At 44.3% G+C, this 22,450-nt stretch overlaps 1 protein-coding gene across 1 annotated transcript in view; it reads right to left on the minus strand.

Moving 5' to 3' along the window:
- Nucleotides 1–12,263, minus strand: part of LOC128733541 (calcium-binding mitochondrial carrier protein Aralar1) — a 34,537-nt gene extending 22,274 nt beyond the window's left edge. The window contains exon 1 of the mRNA XM_053827233.1: nucleotides 11,746–12,263. Coding sequence (XP_053683208.1) covers nucleotides 11,746–11,808 — 63 coding nt within the window. The 5' untranslated portion in view covers nucleotides 11,809–12,263. The remainder of the gene's footprint in view (nucleotides 1–11,745) is intronic.
- Between the last annotated feature and the right edge of the window lie 10,187 nt (nucleotides 12,264–22,450).

The following is a 22,450-nucleotide window of genomic DNA, read 5'->3' on the forward strand; positions in this document are numbered from 1 at the left end:
TGGTTGGCCTAGTTGTTTCCAGACTCGCCATGATCAGCATGACTATTTGAACTATTGCTCGGACATCTTCGCCAACTCAAATTCTACGCACCTTTCCTTTACTCGACAATCAAATCTGACGTAGTCTTCGGTCAGGGTTTTAGTGATGGCAAGGGTACTGTATCGTTTCGTCACCGTTGACTCAATGGTCGCGAACAACGCTGTATGTTTCTGGAAGTGGATGAATGCAAGCCAGTCGCTTCGGTTCACGACATATATGTCCCTGACAAAAAGCCTCTAGGGGAACAAGGGGTAAGAAGACCCGGCGGGGTAAGAGGGAACACATCGATTTCGTCAAGAAATCCCTAAATTTTCTACAAATGCCCCAGTATGCTTTGTTTATTAGCCTATCTAAACACTTTCGAGACAACCTGTGGCACTCGGCCGTATCCAACGTCAAAACTAGAATCAAAACAAACTTTTCATTCGCAGTGTCTTCATATAATTTCGATATAATTTCAGCAGCAACAAATTTAAGGTTTTTCAGCAAAAAAAAGCTAAGTATTTTGACGTTTCTCTTACCATTGACTTTAATTGGGCAATTCTTGTTCTGCGTGTGGCAGAAAATGTATAGATCATTTTACGATGACGTCATTTTGCCGGCAAATGACACCACTTGGTGGTTTGTTTACATGTTTTTTGTCACATCCAGCAGTTTCGATTTGAAATTTCGTGAAGGATTATTGCATCAATTTCTGTAAAACGCATGTAAGGCACTTTCTCTTCAATAAAAACTATAAATTTCTATCATTATCTGCCGGACAAAGATAGAAAACTCAATTCAAAATTTAACACCACGTAAACAAACCACCAAGTGCTGTCAAAAAAGTGTGGTTAGGAGCTCCCGTGTAATGATCCATATAAAATAGTACGGATTGAGAGATAAAAGCAAAATAATGTAAACTGTTAGCTAGGGGTAAGACGGGCCATTTTTCACGGGGTAAAAGGGCCATACGTCATAGTGCTCATAATTGCCTAAAGTTCTTCTGTTTAGTGTCTTTTATTTTATTATTCTGACAGATACGCATTTCGTTTACGACTTGCAGGCTTCATCAGTGTCTTTTTCGAAATAGAGTACACCTGTAATAAAAATTATCCCTGAATCTGAGATCATCCTGTCTAACACAGAGCCTCCCACGTCAAAAGAAGCCAACAAGTACCATTCGAATAATACAATCAATGTAAATTTGGATCTAACGGAATCAAAATTCGATGATTCCAATTCACTTAAGACTTAACGTTGCCTTCTTTACCTTCATTTAAAGTTAATGGTATTCGAAGAGTCCTACTGACAAATCAACAAAAATAACACCAACAAAAGAGTAAATAAAAACCAGTGGAGTAAAATAACGTCTACTCTTATTTTCAAAATTGAACTAGTAGTAAAGTTCCTTCTTTTAGCAGGTGTACATTAAACTATAGAGTAGGGCGGGGCATAAGTGCGATGTTTGAAGTTGTCATCAATTTTCTTGAGATATAAAGAAGGACAACACTTTCACCCCACAAGGGGGGCAAAAGTTCGATTACCGCGGGGCAAAAGTGCGAAGCTCGAATCCATTAAATTGGCACAGCAGTATCTAACAAAACCATATTATCTTCAATCTGCGGTATGTTTCGTTAAGGAGTATTCTCAATTTGCACCTTTCCCATTTTGCGCTGGTGTATTGCAGCCCCTGTCAGACCGAAACTTTTCCAAACGTTTGTTTTTGGTTTCATCAGCGGAAAAACATTGTTTTCCTTCGGCCAACATCTGTAGAGCACGCAGTTTTCTGCGGAACTACCATTTCTAGTATCTGTAATATAGTGCCAAAAGCTGTATATAATTAGCTATACATTTTTGCATCGTCCACGAATCGCATTGCCCCGTCCGTAAATCGCACTTTTACCCCGCCAGGTGCTTGACGAGGTTTGATTAAATTGTTAAAAAGCGAAATATATTTTATAAATTCTATTCACCGTAATTTCAAAACAGATATGTGAGTGATGTAAAACGCTGCTACAAATTTTTAACAAGTAATATCCTCCTGTTGATATCGTATTTGCCGTATAATGAATAATTACATCAAAACAGCCCTAAAATAACATTTGCACATAACTCAGCAACTATGCTTCGTAGGCATTCAAAGTTTACGTTAGATTCAAGTTGTCAAAGTAGTCACGCATTCATGCCAATGTAGTCAGTTCACTCGGAATCTGCACCGATAAATCATCGAATCGCACTTTTACCCGCATCGCACTTTTACCCCTCCTTACTCTACCTTCTTTTAGCATGTACCTAAAAACCCCTTAAGAACTTGTTCTTACTTAGTTAATAATATTGAAATTGTGTTTACAACTCAAAGAAACCTTCAAATCTGCCACGATCCGCCTTATTCCGCCATGGTCCGTTTTACCCCTTTGGTGGTCCTTCTTACCCCGCCTGGTTGTGAACGAATAATTTTTAGGCGTTTCGAAAATTGATGAAAAATCACGGAATTAATGGTAGATAAATGAATGCTTTTCCATGTGTGGAACAAGAAAATGTGAATTTTCGTACACATTTTATGCTAGCAATTTATTCGCTTAGGGGGGTCGTCTTACCCCGTCTTCCCCTATGCAAAAATAAAGATTATTTTTCTTCTAAGTGTGAAATTCAACGCCTTAACAATTGTGCTAGTAGCGTGAAATGCTGGTTATATATGTAGACTGCGGACGGGATAGCATTATCACTACGAATTGCACTAATCCCCTGGTGGATTCTATTATCGGTTGAATCGGAAATGTGTACGATTATGCACCAAAACAATAATAAAACGTACCGTTCAATTTGCTGAGAGCGTCTTCTTATATGATAACCAGTTTCCTCGTACGATTTATTTCCTGAATCACGATATTGATGTTAATCGTCTGCAGCAACAAGGGTATAGGGAACTCAAGCAAATATGCACAAAAAGTGCAAAATCTGTGTTCAATGTTTCATAGCTTATCAGCTTCTATTCATATTCTAAAAGATGAATGTTGATTCCTCACTGTTAACTACATCCTTCGTAATGGCTGTCGTCTCAGGACGACCCATCAAATCACTGACTGGCGTTAACCGTTCTTACTCATCAGCTGTTCAGATCGGACATACCTTAACCACGCTCGCGGCATGTGATTCCACGCTTAATGGTCTAATTTTAAACTCAAAAAAAAAGAAACCTTTGCCCGTTACAAAGGTCGACCTTGCTGTTTCAAACGTAGTAAATATAGCCTACGTCAGCGAATTAACCTAAGCGCTTTATTAATGATAGAACAATCCTCTGATGATAAGATAACAACTAGATTCGAAAGTTTGTTCATGTCTTCTTAGATGAATATTTCCGGCAAACGGAGCCGACAACGGTTTCGCCAGCAATGCAGAATGTTTTACCTATTTTTAGACCTTCTCATTCTACGCGTATGCGTTGTTCTCGCGGGAAATTTTCAAGGTGCGTCTCTGTTTTCGACATCCACGGAGTGCGGTAATTACATCAACGAAGCTAGTAATTTATTTAACAGAGCATGCAGTTGATTTCCTTCCGATGATGACAAACTTAGAAGTGGTTCTCTTTGAAGGCTGCATCGTACGTCGATAGAAACAAACTTTGGGTTCCCTTCAAGGGGAGTCAACAACAAATAATTGCATCGCTTCTTTTGAACCCCAGAAGGTTGCTGTTAGAAGTGTTCGCTTCCTTGCGTCTAACATCGAATCCTTTGATCCTTTGATCGAATAGAAATATTTTTCATAAGATGTTCGCTTGGATGCTTTGCAACAAATCAATTATCTATCTCGTACCTACCTTCTTATCTTCAGTGGTTTTGCTCATACTGCCCACAGTTTTCTTACGTTTAAGAATGAAAATATATTATCCCTTGCTTTTTCACTGACACCATGCAGAGGACAGTAACAGCATACATGCACTGTGATATCAATAACAATGAATCACGAAGGAATTTAAATAATGCAGTACACGATGCACGCACGCAACCTTGATCACAATTTCACGAATTTAGGTGATTCCTCTTTCCAAACGTTGTGACTGTGCGGGAGGACGGTGTCGGTCGAGTGATGATACCAATTTAGAACTGGCTACCGAGTTACCGAGCTCAGAATCGCCCCATGAGAAAGCAAAAGCAAAGCCGGTGTAATAATTAGAGAGTGAAATTTATATGCCACGGCGACGCCGGTGGCGGGCAGGGAAAAGCGGCGGAAGTGAAATGTGCTCGACTAAAAACGCGCGGTTTACACCGAAAGCAGTGGACCTACAGCCGAGACCGTGGCCAGTACGCAACTGTTTAGGCGAGTTTATGGCGCTACTACAATATCATAACGGACGACATATGTAGGTACCTACCCGAGTAAGCTCTCTCTGAGATTGTAATAACCCCTAAAACAGAACACAAATGTGGAGAATATGTTTAAAAAAAACAACGCTATTCTCATGATGAGTGTAGACAACATTGCACGTCATAAATGTTCGAGTTTTGAAATTGTTTTACGTTGCCTGTATATAACGTTATAAAATGTTATTGCAGCAAACATACCCAAATCTGATCCTAGTCAGTAATTTGACTGCGTTACATTTACCAATTGGGCTGGAGGTACGACAGTGGTCTAACAAGCCAGTCGACATATGTTCGAATCTAGGTTGGGAGAGGTTGGTAAAGTCGATAGGATCGTGGCATTAGCTCCGCCATTGTCCTATTCTCTTGACAGCCATGCTGTGAACTCTGTCGAATAAAAAATGAAGGTCCGGGTTCGAAAATGCAAAGTAGTACTTAAGCCAAGGGTAAGTCGCTTAGAACATTGTTGCAGGCTCAATTTAAGGAACAGCTTACCTCATTGATTACAATTGCGGTACATTAATTTCACAGTTCATGGCACACTGTGGCCCACCTTTTTGACATTTAAATTTTGAAATGTTAGAAATTGGCAGCCCTGCCAATGTTTGTTATTGTCAAAACGATCAAAACAGTCGGGCTGGGCGCAGGCGAGTTTGGCAGGTTTCACACGATCAGCACCTCAGCGGTATAGTAAGGCACAGACTGAACAAAATTTTTATGAATGAAGTGAACGGAATATTCTCAGCGTCTTACCCTTGACTTAAGCTTTTTTGCTTTTTACCATGAAAATGATGGCAACCGCAAATCATTCTAAGTTTGGACTTATCGCCGTCAAAAAACGATGGTTTTTAAAGTTTTTTGCAACGAACGAGGCACGAAAGCAAACAATGCTAAAGAGACTGATGGTTATCCGGAGTAGTGTCCTGTCCGCTCACTGCCATCATGTTGCTTCTCGCGCCCGCGAAACGAGGGCATATGAAGAAAGCATATTCTGCAGTTTCCTCAATATCCACGCATTTATGATGCGCGTGGGACTCCGCATGCCAGAACTTGTGCAGTTACTGTCTTCGCTTCTTGACTTCGCCGTGGCGCCTGTCGACCCACCTGGATATTTCCGGAATAAGTCAGTGAGTCCACCGGCCCTTAGTAGAATCAGACCATGCCCGCTGCCATGTGGTCACCGAGGCTGATCTTGTGGTACTCCGTATGCCTTTTTTTATTTGACATCTACGACATCATACGAGACAATGCCGAAATAGCTGTGGAAGCCTTCTTGCAGGCATAGTCGACGTGGCTCCCGAACTTGAGCTTGTCGTCGACCATGACTCCCAGGAGTTTTAAGGACCGCGTTGACGAAATAGTGCAGTCCCCGACGCTGATATTTGCTTGCTGCACCGACTTGCGGTTGTTCACCACGATAACCTCCGTTTTATGATGCGCTAGCTCCAGTTTCCTGGAGCGCATCCAGTCTTCGACAATGCTTATAGAGTGGGTAGCCGTCAACTCAACCACTCTGATAGATTCACCGTAGAGTTCCAAGGTGATATCGTCCGCAAAGCCGACAATCATAACCCCTACTGGGAACCTCAGTGTTCTGTACGAGTCTGTTAAGGATAACCCTCTCCAGCACCTTGCCGACAGTTATCGAGCAGACAGATCGGCCTATATGACGAGGGGACACCCGGAGGTTTTCCCGGCTTCGGCAATAGGACCAGGTTCTGTCGCTTCCATCTGGCCGGGAAGTGGCCATCTACCAGGCATTTACTCATTGCTGCTCCGAATAATTCGGGAGCCTCGAAAATAACCGCTTTAATGACCAAATTCGGGATTCCGTCTGGTCCCGGTGCCTTGCTCACCTTTAGGAATTTAGCGATCTCAATGAGTTCCTCGTTCGTAACCGTCGCTTCCTCCCCGACCTCTAAACCGCCGTCGCCCACGTTACTTTGGATGTTCGGCTGAGAGGCCGACCATCTTACGCTATGGTCTGAGATACTGGAACGTCGGCCGTGGAACGGCTCAGCAGCCTGAGGCCAGTGCCTTAGCTCGTGGTGCGAAAAGAGGCCTCTGCCAGCATCTCTGGTGATCGCTCTGCGGGCGCCATCACGCCTTTGGTCTTTGCCATTACGACCCTGTCGGCATCACCCTCTCGTTAAAGTCACGTTAATGATAGACTCCCCACCGTTCCTACTGAAGGTACTTATGGTGCCGACGTTGGCCAGATCTACGTTAAGCTTTGCCAGAGCCTCAAGCAGAATCCGACCCCTATGGCTCGTGCGTCGACTTCCCCACTCTATCGCCCAAGCGTTAAAGTCGCCTGCCACAACCAACGGCCTTAAACCAGTCAGCACAACTGATAGTCGGTCTACTAGAGATGGGCGAACGGCTCACGAGCCGTTCAAATGAACCGGTTCACAAAAAGGAACGTTCAAACGAACGGCTCTTGAAAAAGAACCACGGTTCCTCAAGCGCACCCGAAGGCGACACGAAGTTTGGTTCGGGAATCGTAGTTTGCCGAACTGTCAATCTGCCGAACAACGAACTGTGAGCCATGAACCGCTCTTTTGAATCGGTTCGCAGCAGCAAATGAACGGTTCGGAGCCGCTCACACAAAAGAGCCGTTTTGCTTACCTCTACGGTCTACCATCCGCGTAAACTGCTCGATAGACCAACTCGGCGGAGCATAACAGCTGCGGTAGAACACCCCACCCACTTTGGCAACCGCAAATCCCCTATCTGCAGTTGACACAACGTCCTGAACCGCGAACCTGCTTGTCGTCCATATAGTCACCGTCTCGGGCCTATCCGAGACCCAGTTGTCGTTTCCGGTAGGGACGCGATATGGGTCCGAGATTATGGCAATGTCCATTGCTGACTAGGAAACTGCTTGGTGTAACACTTGCTGAGCCGTTCTGCAGTGGTTCAGGTTGAGTTGTGTCACTTGCACTATGAACGTGGCTTACACACTTAAAAAATAACACCGAGTTCGGCAAAATTTTGCCGAAATCTCAACAGCCGAACGTTTGGTAAAAATGTCGATAGTGTATATCGACGTTTACGGATCTTTAGTAACGTTTGGCAACATAAAACATTTTACCGAACGGTCGGCTGTTGAGATTTCGGCAATATTTTGCCGAGCTCGGTCCTTTTATTTAAGTGTGTAGTCGCCGGCACACCGGCCGGGCACCTTGGACCTCCCGTTACGTACTTTGCGTCCCGTTTACCGGTACAGTCCCTCGTTTTATGGCCAGCACTACCAAATCTCCTGCACAATTGGCTCCTATCTGGCCCCTTGCAGTTCCAGGCTTTATATCCGTGCTCGAAGCACTGGAAGCAAGCTTCCGACTGCTTGAGCACGCTCAGTGGCCATACCGACCACCCCACTTTTAGCCTAGCAGCTTTCAGGGCTTCGTTTCCATCCGCCAGCGGAAGTCGTATGGTGGCTACCTGGGTCCCGGCCGGACCCTTGCTTAGGCGAACCGCCTCGGTTGCCACCCGCACTCCACTTTCCTCTTTGAGAGCTTGTACGACCTCGCGCACTTCGGTGATCTCCCCGAGCACTCCTTCCGCTATGGACTTGTATGCGCAAATCTTCTTGGTGGCGTCCTTCTTTAACTTGAGGATCAATCGCCCGTGCGTGAGCGGCGGGTGCTCCGCACGTCCACGACCAGATCCCTGAGCAGGGCATCTCCTCTCATGGCCTTCAGAACCTCCGAGTATTTCGACCAGTCGATTTTCAGGATAAGAACGTCGCCCTTCGCTCGCTTTCTAGCCGGTTTGGGTGGAGCCTTTTTTTAGTAGAGCCTCCTCTGCCTTTCCTCTTGGCATTAACCTCGGTCCACGGACCAACCGTCTTGGAGCTTCCCGCTGGTTCAGCGGTTAGCTCTGCCAACCCGCCAGCCTGAGGGCTTTTACCGATCAGGCGTTTTTTCGGTCCACCAGGGGTTCTATCCGCCGGGGACTGTCAGACGCTTGGCGGACGCCTTACCGCTGTTAGCAGCGCTTTCTGTGGCCTCCTTGGCCGCGTTGCGACACTCCGTCAACGGGCAGGTGTCCGTCTGTACTGCCTTTGTCGCCTTCACGGTCACCTTCACCTCTTCTGCACGCGCCACGAGGTCGTTGTGCGTTTCGGTCGCTGCGTTCAAGGTTTTCCGAAAGTTTATATCGAGCTGCTGTGACGCTGCTACCACTTTAGGTACTGCGTTTCTATTCTTCTCCATCGCCCTGATTGGCGCTGGGCCGTTCATCGTTGTGTCCGGCGTGATAGGCATACCGCTGCCCTTGCCACCCACACTAGCGCTCCTAGTTGCATCCTTCTCGCTCCTTGGTGGAGAACGCTGGATGCCTCCTCTCGCGAACGGGTTTTCCACCGTATCTGCTCTTGTTGTATTTTTGATTTTGTTTTCCAGAAAAATCCCACGAGTTGAGGGGAAAGAAAAGTCCGCCACATCAGAGCCCCTCATGATGCGAAGGGCGGATTACCGTGGAGTTCGCTCTGGTATTCCACAGCTCCGTTTGCGGCTGAGTATTTGTAACCCCCCGCCATTCATCTCTCGGCACGGGTCGCATGACACCTTGGATTAGGGGTTCAATCCATTCTCGTTTTACATTATAGCCATGGATAACAGCTATAAAAACCATCCTCCTTTTGGGGCTTTGGACCCTCTGCTCTGGTTCCTAGTATTTATAGATTCATTCTAACCTGTTCCTACCGAGATCCGTCATTTGCAGGCGGAGAATTTACACTCAGCATTCGCATGAGTGCCTCCTTTCCTGACTGCATACGACCCTAGTTTCGACCGGTTGTTCGACTTCCACTAAGGAACGTATCCCGGATGGTACCACGAGGAGGTTGGGAGAGGAGTTGCTGAATAAGAGGCTGTGGACCTCCGTGGTATCTATTTTATCGCTACAGTACTTGCAGGAGCGGGAAGTATGGTCAACTCTGGCCGCTCGCCTTGTTTGTTCCCTCGCCATTCCTTTAAATACAGCCGAGCGTGCATCTTTGACTCCTAATCACTTCCTATTTCTGAGTTCCAGTAGAGTACGAGAACGGATTCGCTACGGATTCTCAAATGGCCCTACGAAGTAGCCGGAATCTGGTGAAACACACTCTGGATTAAGGCTGGCATCGTTGGGTAAGAGAGTATCTACCACCGAAACTCGGCGAATGAAATGGTTCCAGGACGTAGCACCAATAAAAGAAGGAGATCTAGCGCATCTAGTGGTTGACGAAAACGTGCGGAATTGGTGGTTTCGAGGATGGGTACTGGTTGGTTATTAAAGAGACCTGCTACAAAGTTAGTATTGCTGGACGTCGAAAGCTTCAGTGGCGCCAACCCGAAAGTTTTGGCGACACGGGGAGGAAGTTGTTCGCCGTAACAGTCGCTTGTAGCGTTAGCAACAAACGGTAACCGATGCGACACGCCGATCCCGACGGTTGATTCAAAAAGCTCAAAAAAAATTTGCTCACTCTGTAATGATGTGAACAATATGCACGGCTAATCAATCAGCCAAAAACTGGTTATTATCAAGCATTTGACGATAGACATTTGTAATGACAATTTAAATCCCAAACGAATATTTTTTGAGACACTTTCCGGCATCATCGAACTGTACAGAAATTAATTTCCTTCGTTCAGCAGTATCGCTCGGGTCTTCTATGGCAGCCCAAGCTGTTGCCCTATTGTTGCTAATAATCTTCATCACAGTAATCAACAGTACGTCATGACGGTTTGTCTTATCAGTTTAATGCAGTTTGTTCACTGAAATACAATAACAAAAACATGCTGCTTATGCTGAATATACAGTTGGGAAACTGCATATGTGTGTTCTAGGGCTCTAACTACGTCAGTATTGTTTTTACTAGGTCAATGTTTTTCAAGACGAAAAAATAAATTTTTCATCAGCATCGCCCAGTATCATGCGCCAGCTGCCCTGCGGTGATTACTCTGTTCGGATGACAGTGGAAAGGACCATAAAATGTAAACATCTAAACGCAATAACATAGAAAAAATAAAGTTTATATCCCACATACATTCGGCATAGAATGCAGCAGTAAACTCGTGATACGAAATGAAGCCTATAAATTTCTGCAACAATCGATGCATCTAACTGTCGTTTAGACAATACGAAATTTCCGGTTGCATTACGCGGCCACTGCAGCCATTTGCGCGAGCATTGTCCCCCGCTCGTTCAATAAATCGACTTTGCAGCTACACTCTAGTTGCTTTTTACGCGAAGGATACGTTCCGGGTAAATCAAAGCCACGTTAAAAAGCCCTTCTATGAGTTCCGAAAGTCTCGTAAAAACTGCGTGACTTTAGAGATAAAATAATTCGTTTTAACGAGTCATGTAAAAAACACCGTATAAAGCGACATCAGTGTACATATTATATATGCCAGCGTCATCAGTGTGTGCTGCCGGACGATCAGCTGTCCGAAATTTCCGAAGCCTTGACTCGCTCGCACTGACTGGCTGCACGTGAGCCGGAATGATAAAGAGGAATTTTGGAAGCGCTACAGAATCGAATAGCTTGCTGCTAATGAAACTCGCGTGCCTCGGTGATTTGCGCTTTCCTAGGTTAGAATGGAAGAATCGCTTGATTTTTTTTCTTGCTACCATTCATTAACGATCCCCAAGCGCGAGCAGTACGGGAAAAGGAAGAGCAATCATATTAACGAAGCTTATCAAATTGATGTGTGATGTTTCACTGACAGTTATCGCTGTCTGTTTGATCGCCCTTGCCCTCGCTAATGGAGTTCAGTATTTTTACTTCTGAGTTTACTGTCAATAGTAATTGATAGCAAATCTGTTTGTTAGAGATGGAGAATGACTGTAGTCTCGATTTTCGGCAGAAATTAAGAACTATTTTCCTCTAAGAGAAAGCAAACTTTCAACTTCCAGTTTCGCAAGGGTTAACCACGTTCGGCGCACACCAACATACGATGGTGGCCTATATAATTTGCACGTGCCCGCATGGTCGCGTATACGAAAGCAACACGTTCGCACACAGCCGTCCCGGCGCGGGCGCATCGCTGTGGTCGTTGGTGTTAGTAGTCGTATCGCGAAACTCGCTGTTCCAGCTGCATCGAGGTGGAACTGTCAAAACAATCCCGACCGAACGCCAACCAACAGCCTCAGTCGTTACGGTAACCAGACAATCGACTAACTTCCAGCACACAGTCCCTGTTTATAGCCACTCCATGGCTGCGCTAGTACTGGTCACCGCATGAAGGTCTCTGAAGGTTAGATACGTCATCCAACAAAATGGAAAAAATAAATGTTCCCCGAAAAAGCAGCCTACAACTGCTACGTCCCCAGTTTGCATTCAAGGATTTTCGCAGAAAATGCCGCATAACTTACCTCTTGGCAGTAAGCAATCATGCCACACAGGTTCAGAATTTCATCCAAGGTCAACGCCTTCATCTTGTTCCGCAATTACAGCTCCTTATCAGAAATGGGTATCACTTTTATTGCCTACCGACAATAATTCTCTATTCCTAATTATCACTCGTCACCTACTTAAAACAATCAAACACCAACCATCCAGCAATCTATTCACTTCCCAGTAGATGTTTCCGATAAAACCGATATGAAATTCCACCGGCGTTTTTCCAAAGTTTTTCAGACTTTTGCGTAACCTCTCTCACTTTAAATCACCACTGAATCATCGACCACCTTTTGACGCTTGACGTCAACGCAGCTGGTAAAAATACAGAACACTTCACGGCACATGAAAATTTCTTTCCTCCAAAAGAAAAACAACGCACCACAATCACCTTTGCTAAATGAACTTTCGCTCTTGGTTTTTTTTCCTCAACTACACTTAAATTTTACCAGCTCTGATGCAGAAGCCTCCACTTGGTTGCGCCTTGCATGTATGAAAGTCGGAATCGTTCTGTCAAAGTATGCAACTAGGTATAGCCAGCTAGTCAATCAGCAATGGAATAAACAACGCAATCTGTAATGTAGTTTCACGATAGTTATTCTATGATGGCACAACAAAATCGCGCGAGCGCGAGTACTGCTCGATGCAGGAAGAAGCAAAATGGTTATTTTTTTGTGCGAGATCTTACGCACAGAATGAAAGTGCCGTTGAATGTCGACCATCTGGAGGGAGTAATACCGTGCGAGGTCGTTTGCTGGACCACGCTACGAACTGTACCTTGGAGAATATCCAGCTGTCCTAACTGACAAACAATTTGCTTGTTGTGTAAATAGTTTCAATACCTAATCCGAACCTCTCGGAAATCCTAAACGGCTTCATAAAACAGCAAGGTCAAAAATCTGTAGTCTTTTGTGTAGTACGTAGGGCACGGGAGGGTATTTTCAGCCCATTAGCGATTGCATCTGTTTCTTCGCCATATGGTATAGTTTTAGTAGAAGAACAGATGGTTTTGACGGTCTTTGAATAAAAAATAGTAAATTACTTACAGTCTTGAGAAATATAATATATTAAAATTGTATGTCGACAAAATATTTTCATTGGCAAAGAAAAAGGCAAACAGCTGAATTTAGAAACCTGCTGAAAATACCCTCTATGTGTACAAATGAAACCTTGGAATGCAAATTATGCCTAAAGAATCACCTTCAAGTTTCGTTTGAACCCCCGCAGAAAAGGATGAGTCCCATATCGATTTTCATAATTTTTGAGATAAATGAATATTTAATCTTTATTTTTAGTGTACTTTTTAAGAACATATTTAAATTAACCAGTTTATTTCTGAAAAGTAAAAAAAAATACCAAAGTAATGTGGTCCCATATTGAAAATAAAAGGTGTCCCACATCAAATTGCACCGCGGAAGAAACGCTGTAGAAAGTTACCTAATTGACCGATCGTTTTCAAACTTTCAGACAACAAAATATAACCTATTAGTAAGCTTTTGGCTTATTTATTTCATTCAACTTCAATACCATAACCGAATGCTCGCACCTTACAACCTAGCTGCAGCTTCATCTGTACGGAAAACCGCTTTTTCTTCATGTTTTCTTTAGAATTGACCTCCTTGGGATGCTTCCCTACCCAAGTAACCAAGAGTTCGAATAATGGTGTCTAACGAGGGTTAAAGAGCTTTATGTTTATTAATCTATAACTCGCTAAGCAGCGTCTTTTTTAAGTAATTAACCAAACTTTCAAGCTGTCTTGGGTTCGCTGCATAGAACGCTAAGCAGTTTCGAAACAAACTGTCAAAAACTAAAAAAAAAATTAGCAGCACTTCTATGTTCTATTTTTATACTTCTACCTAACTTCTATATTCGTTGCATTTGCCTGGTGTTGGGTTTGAACCCGGGTGTTCCGCGTTGTTAACCTATTCCGATCCACTGGGTCACCTTTGTTGTATACAAGCGATGTGAATTTTGCCAATGAGTTATTCAAGAAAGTTCCACGGAACTGAATTTGAACTAATTGTGATCTCTCGAGTTCGCGTGTCAAGTAAAATTCGAACTTATGGTTGCTTGGGTAGTGCCTGCTTCATAATAGACCAGTATTTTTAGATGGACCTTAGTTCCGGGGCGATGAAGGTGTTGATGTTCTTGGGTACGAAAGTGACTCCGTTGACTTCGTACCACTCCAATATATCCATTAAATATTGGCACGAAGGTAGATCCGACCTGAAGATCGTAGGGCCCTCGTGTTGCTTCGACAGAGGAAGCAGATGCTTCTGTAGACACTCCCTGAGGTAGATCTAGCCGTCTACAGTCCTGGTAGTCACAAACGGCGCACTCCGTTTGCCACATGATGTACACTGAAGTCGCTTTGTACGCGGTTTTTTTACGCGAATTTCGGAATTTACGCGGTTTTTTTACGCGGTTTGGATTTACGCGGGACGTATCTAGGCCAAATCATGTATTTCTTGGCAACAGGCTTGTTATTTCCTCACTCATTGTGCAAAAAATGCAACTTTTTTTCAACACAATGAGCAAAACTGCTGTCAGAAATGAGAAATAAATCCACACAAGGAGAAACAGACTAAACATAAAGAGAAAAACTAACGCGTAGAAAAACTTCTAATTGCGCTCTTTAAGGGGGCATAGTACTTTTAACACCATATTTTTTGCCTTATTTCAAATATTTTTTTCTCGATAACGCGAAAAGCGAATCGATTCGGGTTTTTTGCATATTAAACATTGCACTTTATACTAATATTTACAGTTTTGTTTGCAAATGTGAACCACTTCCCCTCTCCCCTTTGGCTCCTTGAACATGATCATTCGAAAAAAACATGATTTGCGGTACCATGGATTGGCGCTAAGGGGCTTATCCGAATTGAAAAATTCCAAAACGACATGAAAGTATATTAAATTATCTCGTGTTTGACCCATCCTTTTTTTAAAATTCGAACTCATAACAAAATGGCGGACATTCAAATATAAAAGTAAGGTTTTTAGTCGAAAAAATTGACTTTAAACATTTCTAAAAAATACAAAAATTGTAATACCGAAAAAAGGATGGGTCAAACACTAGATAATTTTGTTGGCTTTGAAACAAAAAAAGAATCATGAGAATTGCTTGAGCCGTTCTTGAGATATTTATGGTACCGACTTTCAAAACCTGGTTTCAAGAAAAACGACGTTGAAGTTTTTATTCGCTGTGTAATCGCTCCAGACATGCGCGGTACAAATAGCTGTAACTTTGTCAATTTTTGGAATTCATCGAAATGACTTGAAACACATATGGTCAAAATGTTAATCTTTCGAAATAATCAATAAAAAAAATTTCGATTTTTTTGAATTGAAAAAGTACTATGCCCCCTTAAATGAGAAACTTTCGGTATCGCTCTCGGTCCTCTCGGTAGCTACAACAGTAAGCGTGAAAACGAAACAACCAATGCGTGTACAGAAACTGTTGACTCAGAGGCGTTAAGGCAATCAAAAATCGTTAAATTTTGAATCTTAGCGGAGAATTACCTTGGTTTATAATGGGACTTTCCTGTAGGTGCGTGTCAAGAAGCAAGTGGATGGGAATTCCAATGTTATCATATCTAAAAAACATTTTTCGCACTGTTGCCTTTGTGACATGCCTAACCGTATAATGCAGTTGCATTCACGGGCGGCCAAACTCAACTGAATATATTAAATGTCGTAATCATGATTCAACTGCATTAATAGATGAATATTTTTCTGTTGGCAATGACCGCTATTTACAATCGTCGTTTTTTCTCAACGCCACTACCCATGTTAATACTACCCGAAGTTGTCATACGTGAGCGCATCGCATCAACGCATTCAAAGTGTATTACCATCCTGTTGCTCCTCAATGAGTAGCGCAATGTGCGGTTGCTCATACAACCGCGTTCAGCAAGAAAGAGAAAAGTCAAAATGAAACGGAGAAGAATAAATCGCGTTGAGGATTGAGCACAGTTTGAATTTTTCTCTTCTCTTTTTTTCCTCTGAGGAGGAATCATCCCTGCTTGGAAAACTATGAAAGTTTTTGCATTCTTACTTCCTCCGAAACATCAAATTTGTGCTGGGCGGTGAAATACAGTAGCCCCGGAAGCTGCCGGAAGACCGCCTTGACGTAAGTCTCATCATTCGTGATGAGAGAGTTGAGGATTTTCCAGGTGCTTGCGCAAAATAAATTCGGGACGTTGCTTTTCGGGTGACGCCATTTTTTCCAATTTTTGAAAAACTGACCGCGATCAAAATAGAGTGTAAGCAATACACTCTAAACTACTTCTACTCAAATATTCAAGAGAAAATACCCAATGAGTAATTTTCTACAGCGTTTCTTCCGTGGTGCAATTTGATGTGGGACACCCTTTACCCGCATAACAGTTCCATAATTTGGCATTAACATAACTGCCAATACTATAGTTGGTACTATAGTTGCATTTAACCCATACATTTATCTACTTTCGATAGTATTGAAAATAAAAATGTGGGATCTTTTTTCATATTTCGAAGTACATCAGTAACTTAAAATCGGATTTGCCATTTCGGAATCGGCTGTGGTAGGTTCATCGAGGGCCTGTTGGGAACCTAAGACCAAATTAAAATTCGTTTGGTGAATCTGGTAAGGTAGTAGAATTAACCTGTAGCATTGACATTTCAGACTAATATGGACAATTTATTTCCTTTTGATCATTTCGGAACTGGTTTCTGGTAGCCTAATTATTAATTCCCAATCCTGTACGACCCGTTTCCGGAATAACAACTCAAAACACTTCGAAGCGTGGCCTGCTGAACCTACTCCAAGAACTTTTGATAACTATATTGTTAGATATTATATTAAATCCTGAAGGGCCGTTCTTGACTCCACTACTTAGGCTTAATTAGGTGGTTTGCCGTCCTATGACAAAGCCTGTTTAACAAGGTTTCCCCAGTTCACTCGGTTATGGGCTACTGGCCTCCAATTCCTCGGACGCCGAGTATTCTTCACCAGATCTCGCTCCACCTAGTCTAACAATGTTGCTCGCTGCGCTCCTGGTCGTTTTGTTCCCACCGGATTTGAGGCAAACACCATATTTTCAGAATGCCAACAAGCGGTGGAAGGGAAAAAACTTCTTGGAAAAATTATCTATAGTAGTATTGCCACTAGAGAGAACCTGGCCAAATACCGACGAGCTAGGAACCAGTTGACCACGATTCTGAGGAGGAAAAAGCGCCGAAAGCAGGACAGAGATCGTGAAGAATTAGAATAACTAGTCCGAGCTAATGACACGCGCAAGTTTTATGAGAAGGTGAACCAAACTCGGAAGGGCTACACACCGAAACCAGACATGTGTGGGGACGATGAAGGGAATCTAATCACAAACGAGCGCGAGGTGGTCGACAGATGGAAGCAGTTCTTCGATTAACACCTCAATGGCGAAGTCACAGAAGGAGGCGGAACGGAAATTAACCTAGGAGCGCCCATGGAAGATAGTGATGTCCTAGCACCTGATCTCCAAACGAGTCAAACGAGAAATCGGGCTGCTAAAGACCCATAAAGCTGCTGGGAAGGGCCGCCTACCGGCAGAGCTTTATAAACATGGCGGAGAAACGCTAGCACTGTACACTACAAAGGGTGATCGGCTAGACTGCTGCAACTACCGTGGTATTACGCTGGTAAACGCCGCCTACAAGGTACTCTCCCAGATCCTGTTACGCCGGTTGTCACCGATAGCACAAGGTTTCGTAGGGAATTATCAGGCGGGTTTCACGGGGGCTCGCGCAAATACGGACCAAATTTTTACTATCCGACAGATCTTGCAGAAATGTCGGGAGTACAACGTGCCCACGCATCACATCTTTATTGATTTCAAAGCAGCATACGATACAGTCGATCGAGACAAGCTATGGCAGATAATGCACGAACACTGTTTTCCAGACAAACTGACGCGACTGATCAGAGCTACATGGGAGGGATCGAGTAATGTGTTTCGTACGCATCTCTGGGACACTCTCGAGTCCCTTCGAGACGCGGCGAGGGTTGAGACAAGGTGACGGTTTATCCTACATGCTGTTCAACATCGCTCTTGAGGGGGCGATCCGACGAACGGGCATCAAAACGAGAGGCACGATTTTTACCAAGGGTAGCCAACTTCTAGGCTTTGCAGATGACTTCGATATCATACCCAGGAACTTTGCGACGGTGGAGGCAATCTACGCCAGACTGAAAACGGAGCCTAGGAGAATTGGGCTAAAAATAAATGCGTCGAAGACCAAATACATGAAAGGAAGAGGCTCAAAAGAAACAAACGCGCGTCTTCCACGGACCTTAGCCGTTGACGGTGACGAACTAGAAGTGGTAGAGGAGTACGCGTACTTGGGATCGCTGGTGACCTCGGACAACAACACTAGTAAGGAGATCCAGCGGCACGTCTAAGCGGAAAATCGGACCTACTTTGCCCTTCGTAAAACACTACGATCAAGAAGCATACGCCGCCGCACGAAGCTAGCAATGTACAAAACCCTTATTAGACCGATAGTTCTTTATGGACTTGAAGCCGTGACGCTGCTCACGGAGGACATTCGCGCCCTTGCCGTGTTCGAGCGGAAAGTGCTGCGGACGATATTTGGCGGAGTACAAACTAAAAGCGGAGAGTGGCGGAAGCGTATAAATCACGAGCTACACGCACTGCTTGGGGAGACTCCCATCGTACATCTAGCGAAAGTTAGCAGGCTTGTGTGGGCCGGACACGTCGTAAGGATGCCGGACGACAGTGCGATAAAAATAGTTCTCTTAAACAACCGCACCGGCACCAGGAACAATGGGGCCCGACGTACACGATGACTCGACCAGGTCGAAAGCGATTTGCGACTTCTGAGACGACTAGGAAATTGGTGACGAGTGGCCCAAGACCGAGTTTAATGGAGACGAGTGCTTGAAACAGCACGAGCCGCCCCGGCTCTATGCTGAAGAAAAAGAACCTTTAACCCAATCTTTTCTGCTTTGCGCTTTAATCTGCTCTACTGTTCAGCCACCGCCACAGATGTTCACGTCCATGATTTTCCATAGCACTTTCCGGTCGATGGTATCATATGCGGCTTTGAAGTCAACGAACAAATGGTGCGTAGGAACTCGGTATTCACGGACCTTTTGGAGGATCTGCCGCAGTAAAACTGTTGACCCCACAGTATCCGGATCTATTCCAGAATGGTCAATCCGCTTAATCTCTTTATATAAAAGAAGTGCATTGAATTACTAGAGTGTTAATATACCCATCAAGCTGCAACACAACTCGGGCTGTGCCTCACTAGGAAATTTGATTTTCCGGATACTGTATTCCGTTTAATGGCCAAAAGGTTGAATAGGTCATAACTAAAAAAAAATCACGAATCAAAACTGTACATTTTATGTTTATGTAGAAAGTACCCGCATATGAGTCCCATCTATTTCAATCATTCTGCAATAAATCATCAAGACTGACTTTTGAATTTAGTTACCCAACACGAAATAAAAAACAAATCATTGTTATAATTTCAATCATCTTTTTCTTCGTTATTTTCGTTTTGGGACTGATACGCAGGTGCCGGCAGAAATATTAAATCTCAAAACCAAAATGATATGAAATAAATTACCGGTCAAAACATCCAAGCTGAGTCAACCGGTAATCTTGATCCCAAGGAGGTCCTTAGTCTCTTATTCAGCAACTCCTATCCCTATCTCCTCATGGTACCATCCGGGTTACGTTCGTTAGGGGAAATCGGATAACTGATAGAAACTAGGGACGTATGCAAACAAAGAAGGAGGCACTCTCGCGAAAGCTGTGTGAAAATACTCCGCCTGCAAATGACGGATCTCTGTAGAGGCCTGTTGGAATGGAACTGATACTACTGAGCACCAGAGCAGAGGGTCTAAAAGCCCTAAAAGGAGGATGGTTTTAATAGCTGTAATACATGGGTTTTACGTAAAACCCTCAATGTATAAACCCCTAATCTAAGGTGTTAGGTGTCATGCCGTTATTGTTAGGAGGAGAGTTCTACAAATACCCAGCCACAAACGGAGCCTGTTAAGTACCAGGGCGCCCTCTACAGTAATCAACCCTTTTCGCATCAAGATCGGTGCCCCAATTGAAAAAACCGGCCGCCTTACAAAGCCGAAACTAATAGAGTCGGAAGACTCCATTTCGCGCGATTCTGAGCACAACTTAACCTCGACAGTCGACAGTGACTGGCTGTATGGAGGACCTTCAGTCTCTTCGCTGATCCCGAATTCGCCAAAAAAAAAAACAATCTTCCACGAACTGGCGACGCAGCCAGACGGCAATGGATCGTCTCGTGGTGCGCTCAAGCGGCTCTCTAGTGCATGAAAAAACCGGCCAGGAAACTGGCCCTTCGTTCGGTCAACCAGCAACCGCAACCGCGGCAACGGTGAACGGAAACTGTGTCGCCAAACACTGGCACAAAAGTTTCAAGAACTAAACGACCTAGAGTGCATCGCAATCACTTCAAGTGATTACTCACCCACTGTACTAACAGCGGATCAACTAAGGGTTGTTCGCAACAAAATCCTAAACGGCATAGCAGAACAGAATTCTCCAGCCACACAGCCAAAGTTCAGAAGCTGCCTGTTCAAGAACGGCTACCTGCTTCTCGTTTGTGCCGCCGAAGAAACAGTAAGATGGCTGGAGACACTACGGTACCAACGCTCAAACCGTGAGATGAACCGCTGCTATGAGTATACACCATGAAGGACCCGAAGCATCTTGTGTTCAAGGAGTATTTTCCGAGTAGCGTGGATATCTCGAGTGAGAGGGTCCTCCGTCTGCTCTAAAATTACGACAACGGCATCTCTACACATGTGTGGCGAATACCTCGTTGAAGCGTAACAAGGAACAACGTCGAGCTGGCGTTAGAGATAAACCCTCTGTCTGCCAACCTAATTGTCAAGTAAGGCTTCATGCTGAACTATATGTTCGGCATGGCTCGTATGCGACAGGTTGGCCGAAGAGTGACCAACTGCCGAATACGGCGTTTTGTGTCGGGAGCAGCGAAGGTACGTGTGGGCAACCTTCCGAGAGGAAGTTCCGCACGTCCATGACGGTTGCAAAGGTTTGCACAGTTCCCTGCCAGGGGGATCTGTATCAACCACCAACCACTCGTACAACCCGTACAACCTCTCCGAAAAGCGCCGGTCGTGATTCGGTCATCAGTCTACCGCATCCGCTGAAATCTTCTGCTGTAGAGAAGCAGGCTAATCAACAAGGCGTTCACGATGATTCTGCCAAGAACGGTAAACCTCAAAGATAGAGGGTAGCCTTCGCTGCATGCAAGCGAACCCCATCATACCAAGGGCGCTTCCAATGTTCTTGGTAAATACAGTAATCCGCCGTGATATGCGCCTACCAGTACAATCATTGATGCTTTTAGCACAAACTGTCCGTTAATCACGCGGATAGTCTGCTATGACTCTGGTGGGGCTCATCAACCTTCGTCGGGAATCTAAGCGTCTATTCAACAGAGCTAAGATCACCTCCAACTGGCAGACCTGCAGGGCATTTCTCACCAAATACAATACAAAGCTTCGCAAGCCCAAAAGGAAGTCCAGAGTCTAGTTTGGCGAGAGCATCCAGACTCTGTCTGAGGCTACGCGACTCCAGGCGTTAGCCAATGATCATAATAATGATCTATAGGGTCACGGAAAAAAGATGATGGTAGTCTCACTTACCCTTATTCTGCGAGGCGAGTGACGTGACTATGTTGCAGTCACCGCGAATCAGGTGACAATTGTCACCTAGGTGACTCGCCTTGTCACTTAGGTGACAAGGGTTTCTTACCTAGGTGACACGATTGTCACTTAGGTGACTCGACTCGCCGTGGCGAGTCACCTAAGTGACAATTGTCGTATTGAGTCATGTGACTCGCAGAATAAGGGTGACTGTTACTACTATGGAAATTTTTATGAACACGTATTTCTCCGGTACGACAGTGACTACTAGGAGCGATGTCGACGGGCGGCAGCAAGATGAGTCATCACACATCCGGGCGGCATGTAACCCATCTGTAAGGTCTGATATCAGCACTTCTCAAGTTGATAGAAAAATCACGGATATTCACGTCCGTACACACTTAAAAATGTTTACCGAACAGCGCAATTTCTTGACAGAACTGCTGAACGTTCGGTAAAAATTACGGTGACGGATTTCAACGTTTTCGGACCTTCAGTAACGCTTGGCTTCACCGAAATTTTTACCGAACATTCGGCAGTTCTAATTTCGTCAAAAAATTGCGGTTTTCGGTAAAATTTTTTTGGTGTGTAAGAAGTTTTTACAAAACTCCCCTCTGCACGGCAGCCAACATGCTTACCAACGCTGCTCATCTACGGAAACCGCATTTCAGTGCCGCTAATTGGAAAGTCGCTCCAATACTAAGAGATGACACTCTGTGCTTTCCTTGACATTGAAAGCACGTAGGCCTGATAATTTCTTCTTTCTGGTCGTGAATAATGAACATTATCAGGCATTTAAAACGCTGAGAAGGGGTTCACAACGATAGTTGGACTCCTGACAAAGTTCGACAGTTAGTATAAACAAGATACAAATTATTGCAAAATATTACATGCAATCACCTTTAAACGTTAACCGACTATCAATGGAGGAAACACACTTCAATAACAGCATGATTACCGATTTATTCGTTGAA

This window comes from Sabethes cyaneus, chromosome 1 (assembly GCF_943734655.1).
Source record: "Sabethes cyaneus chromosome 1, idSabCyanKW18_F2, whole genome shotgun sequence".
Lineage (NCBI taxonomy): Eukaryota > Metazoa > Arthropoda > Insecta > Diptera > Culicidae > Sabethes > Sabethes cyaneus.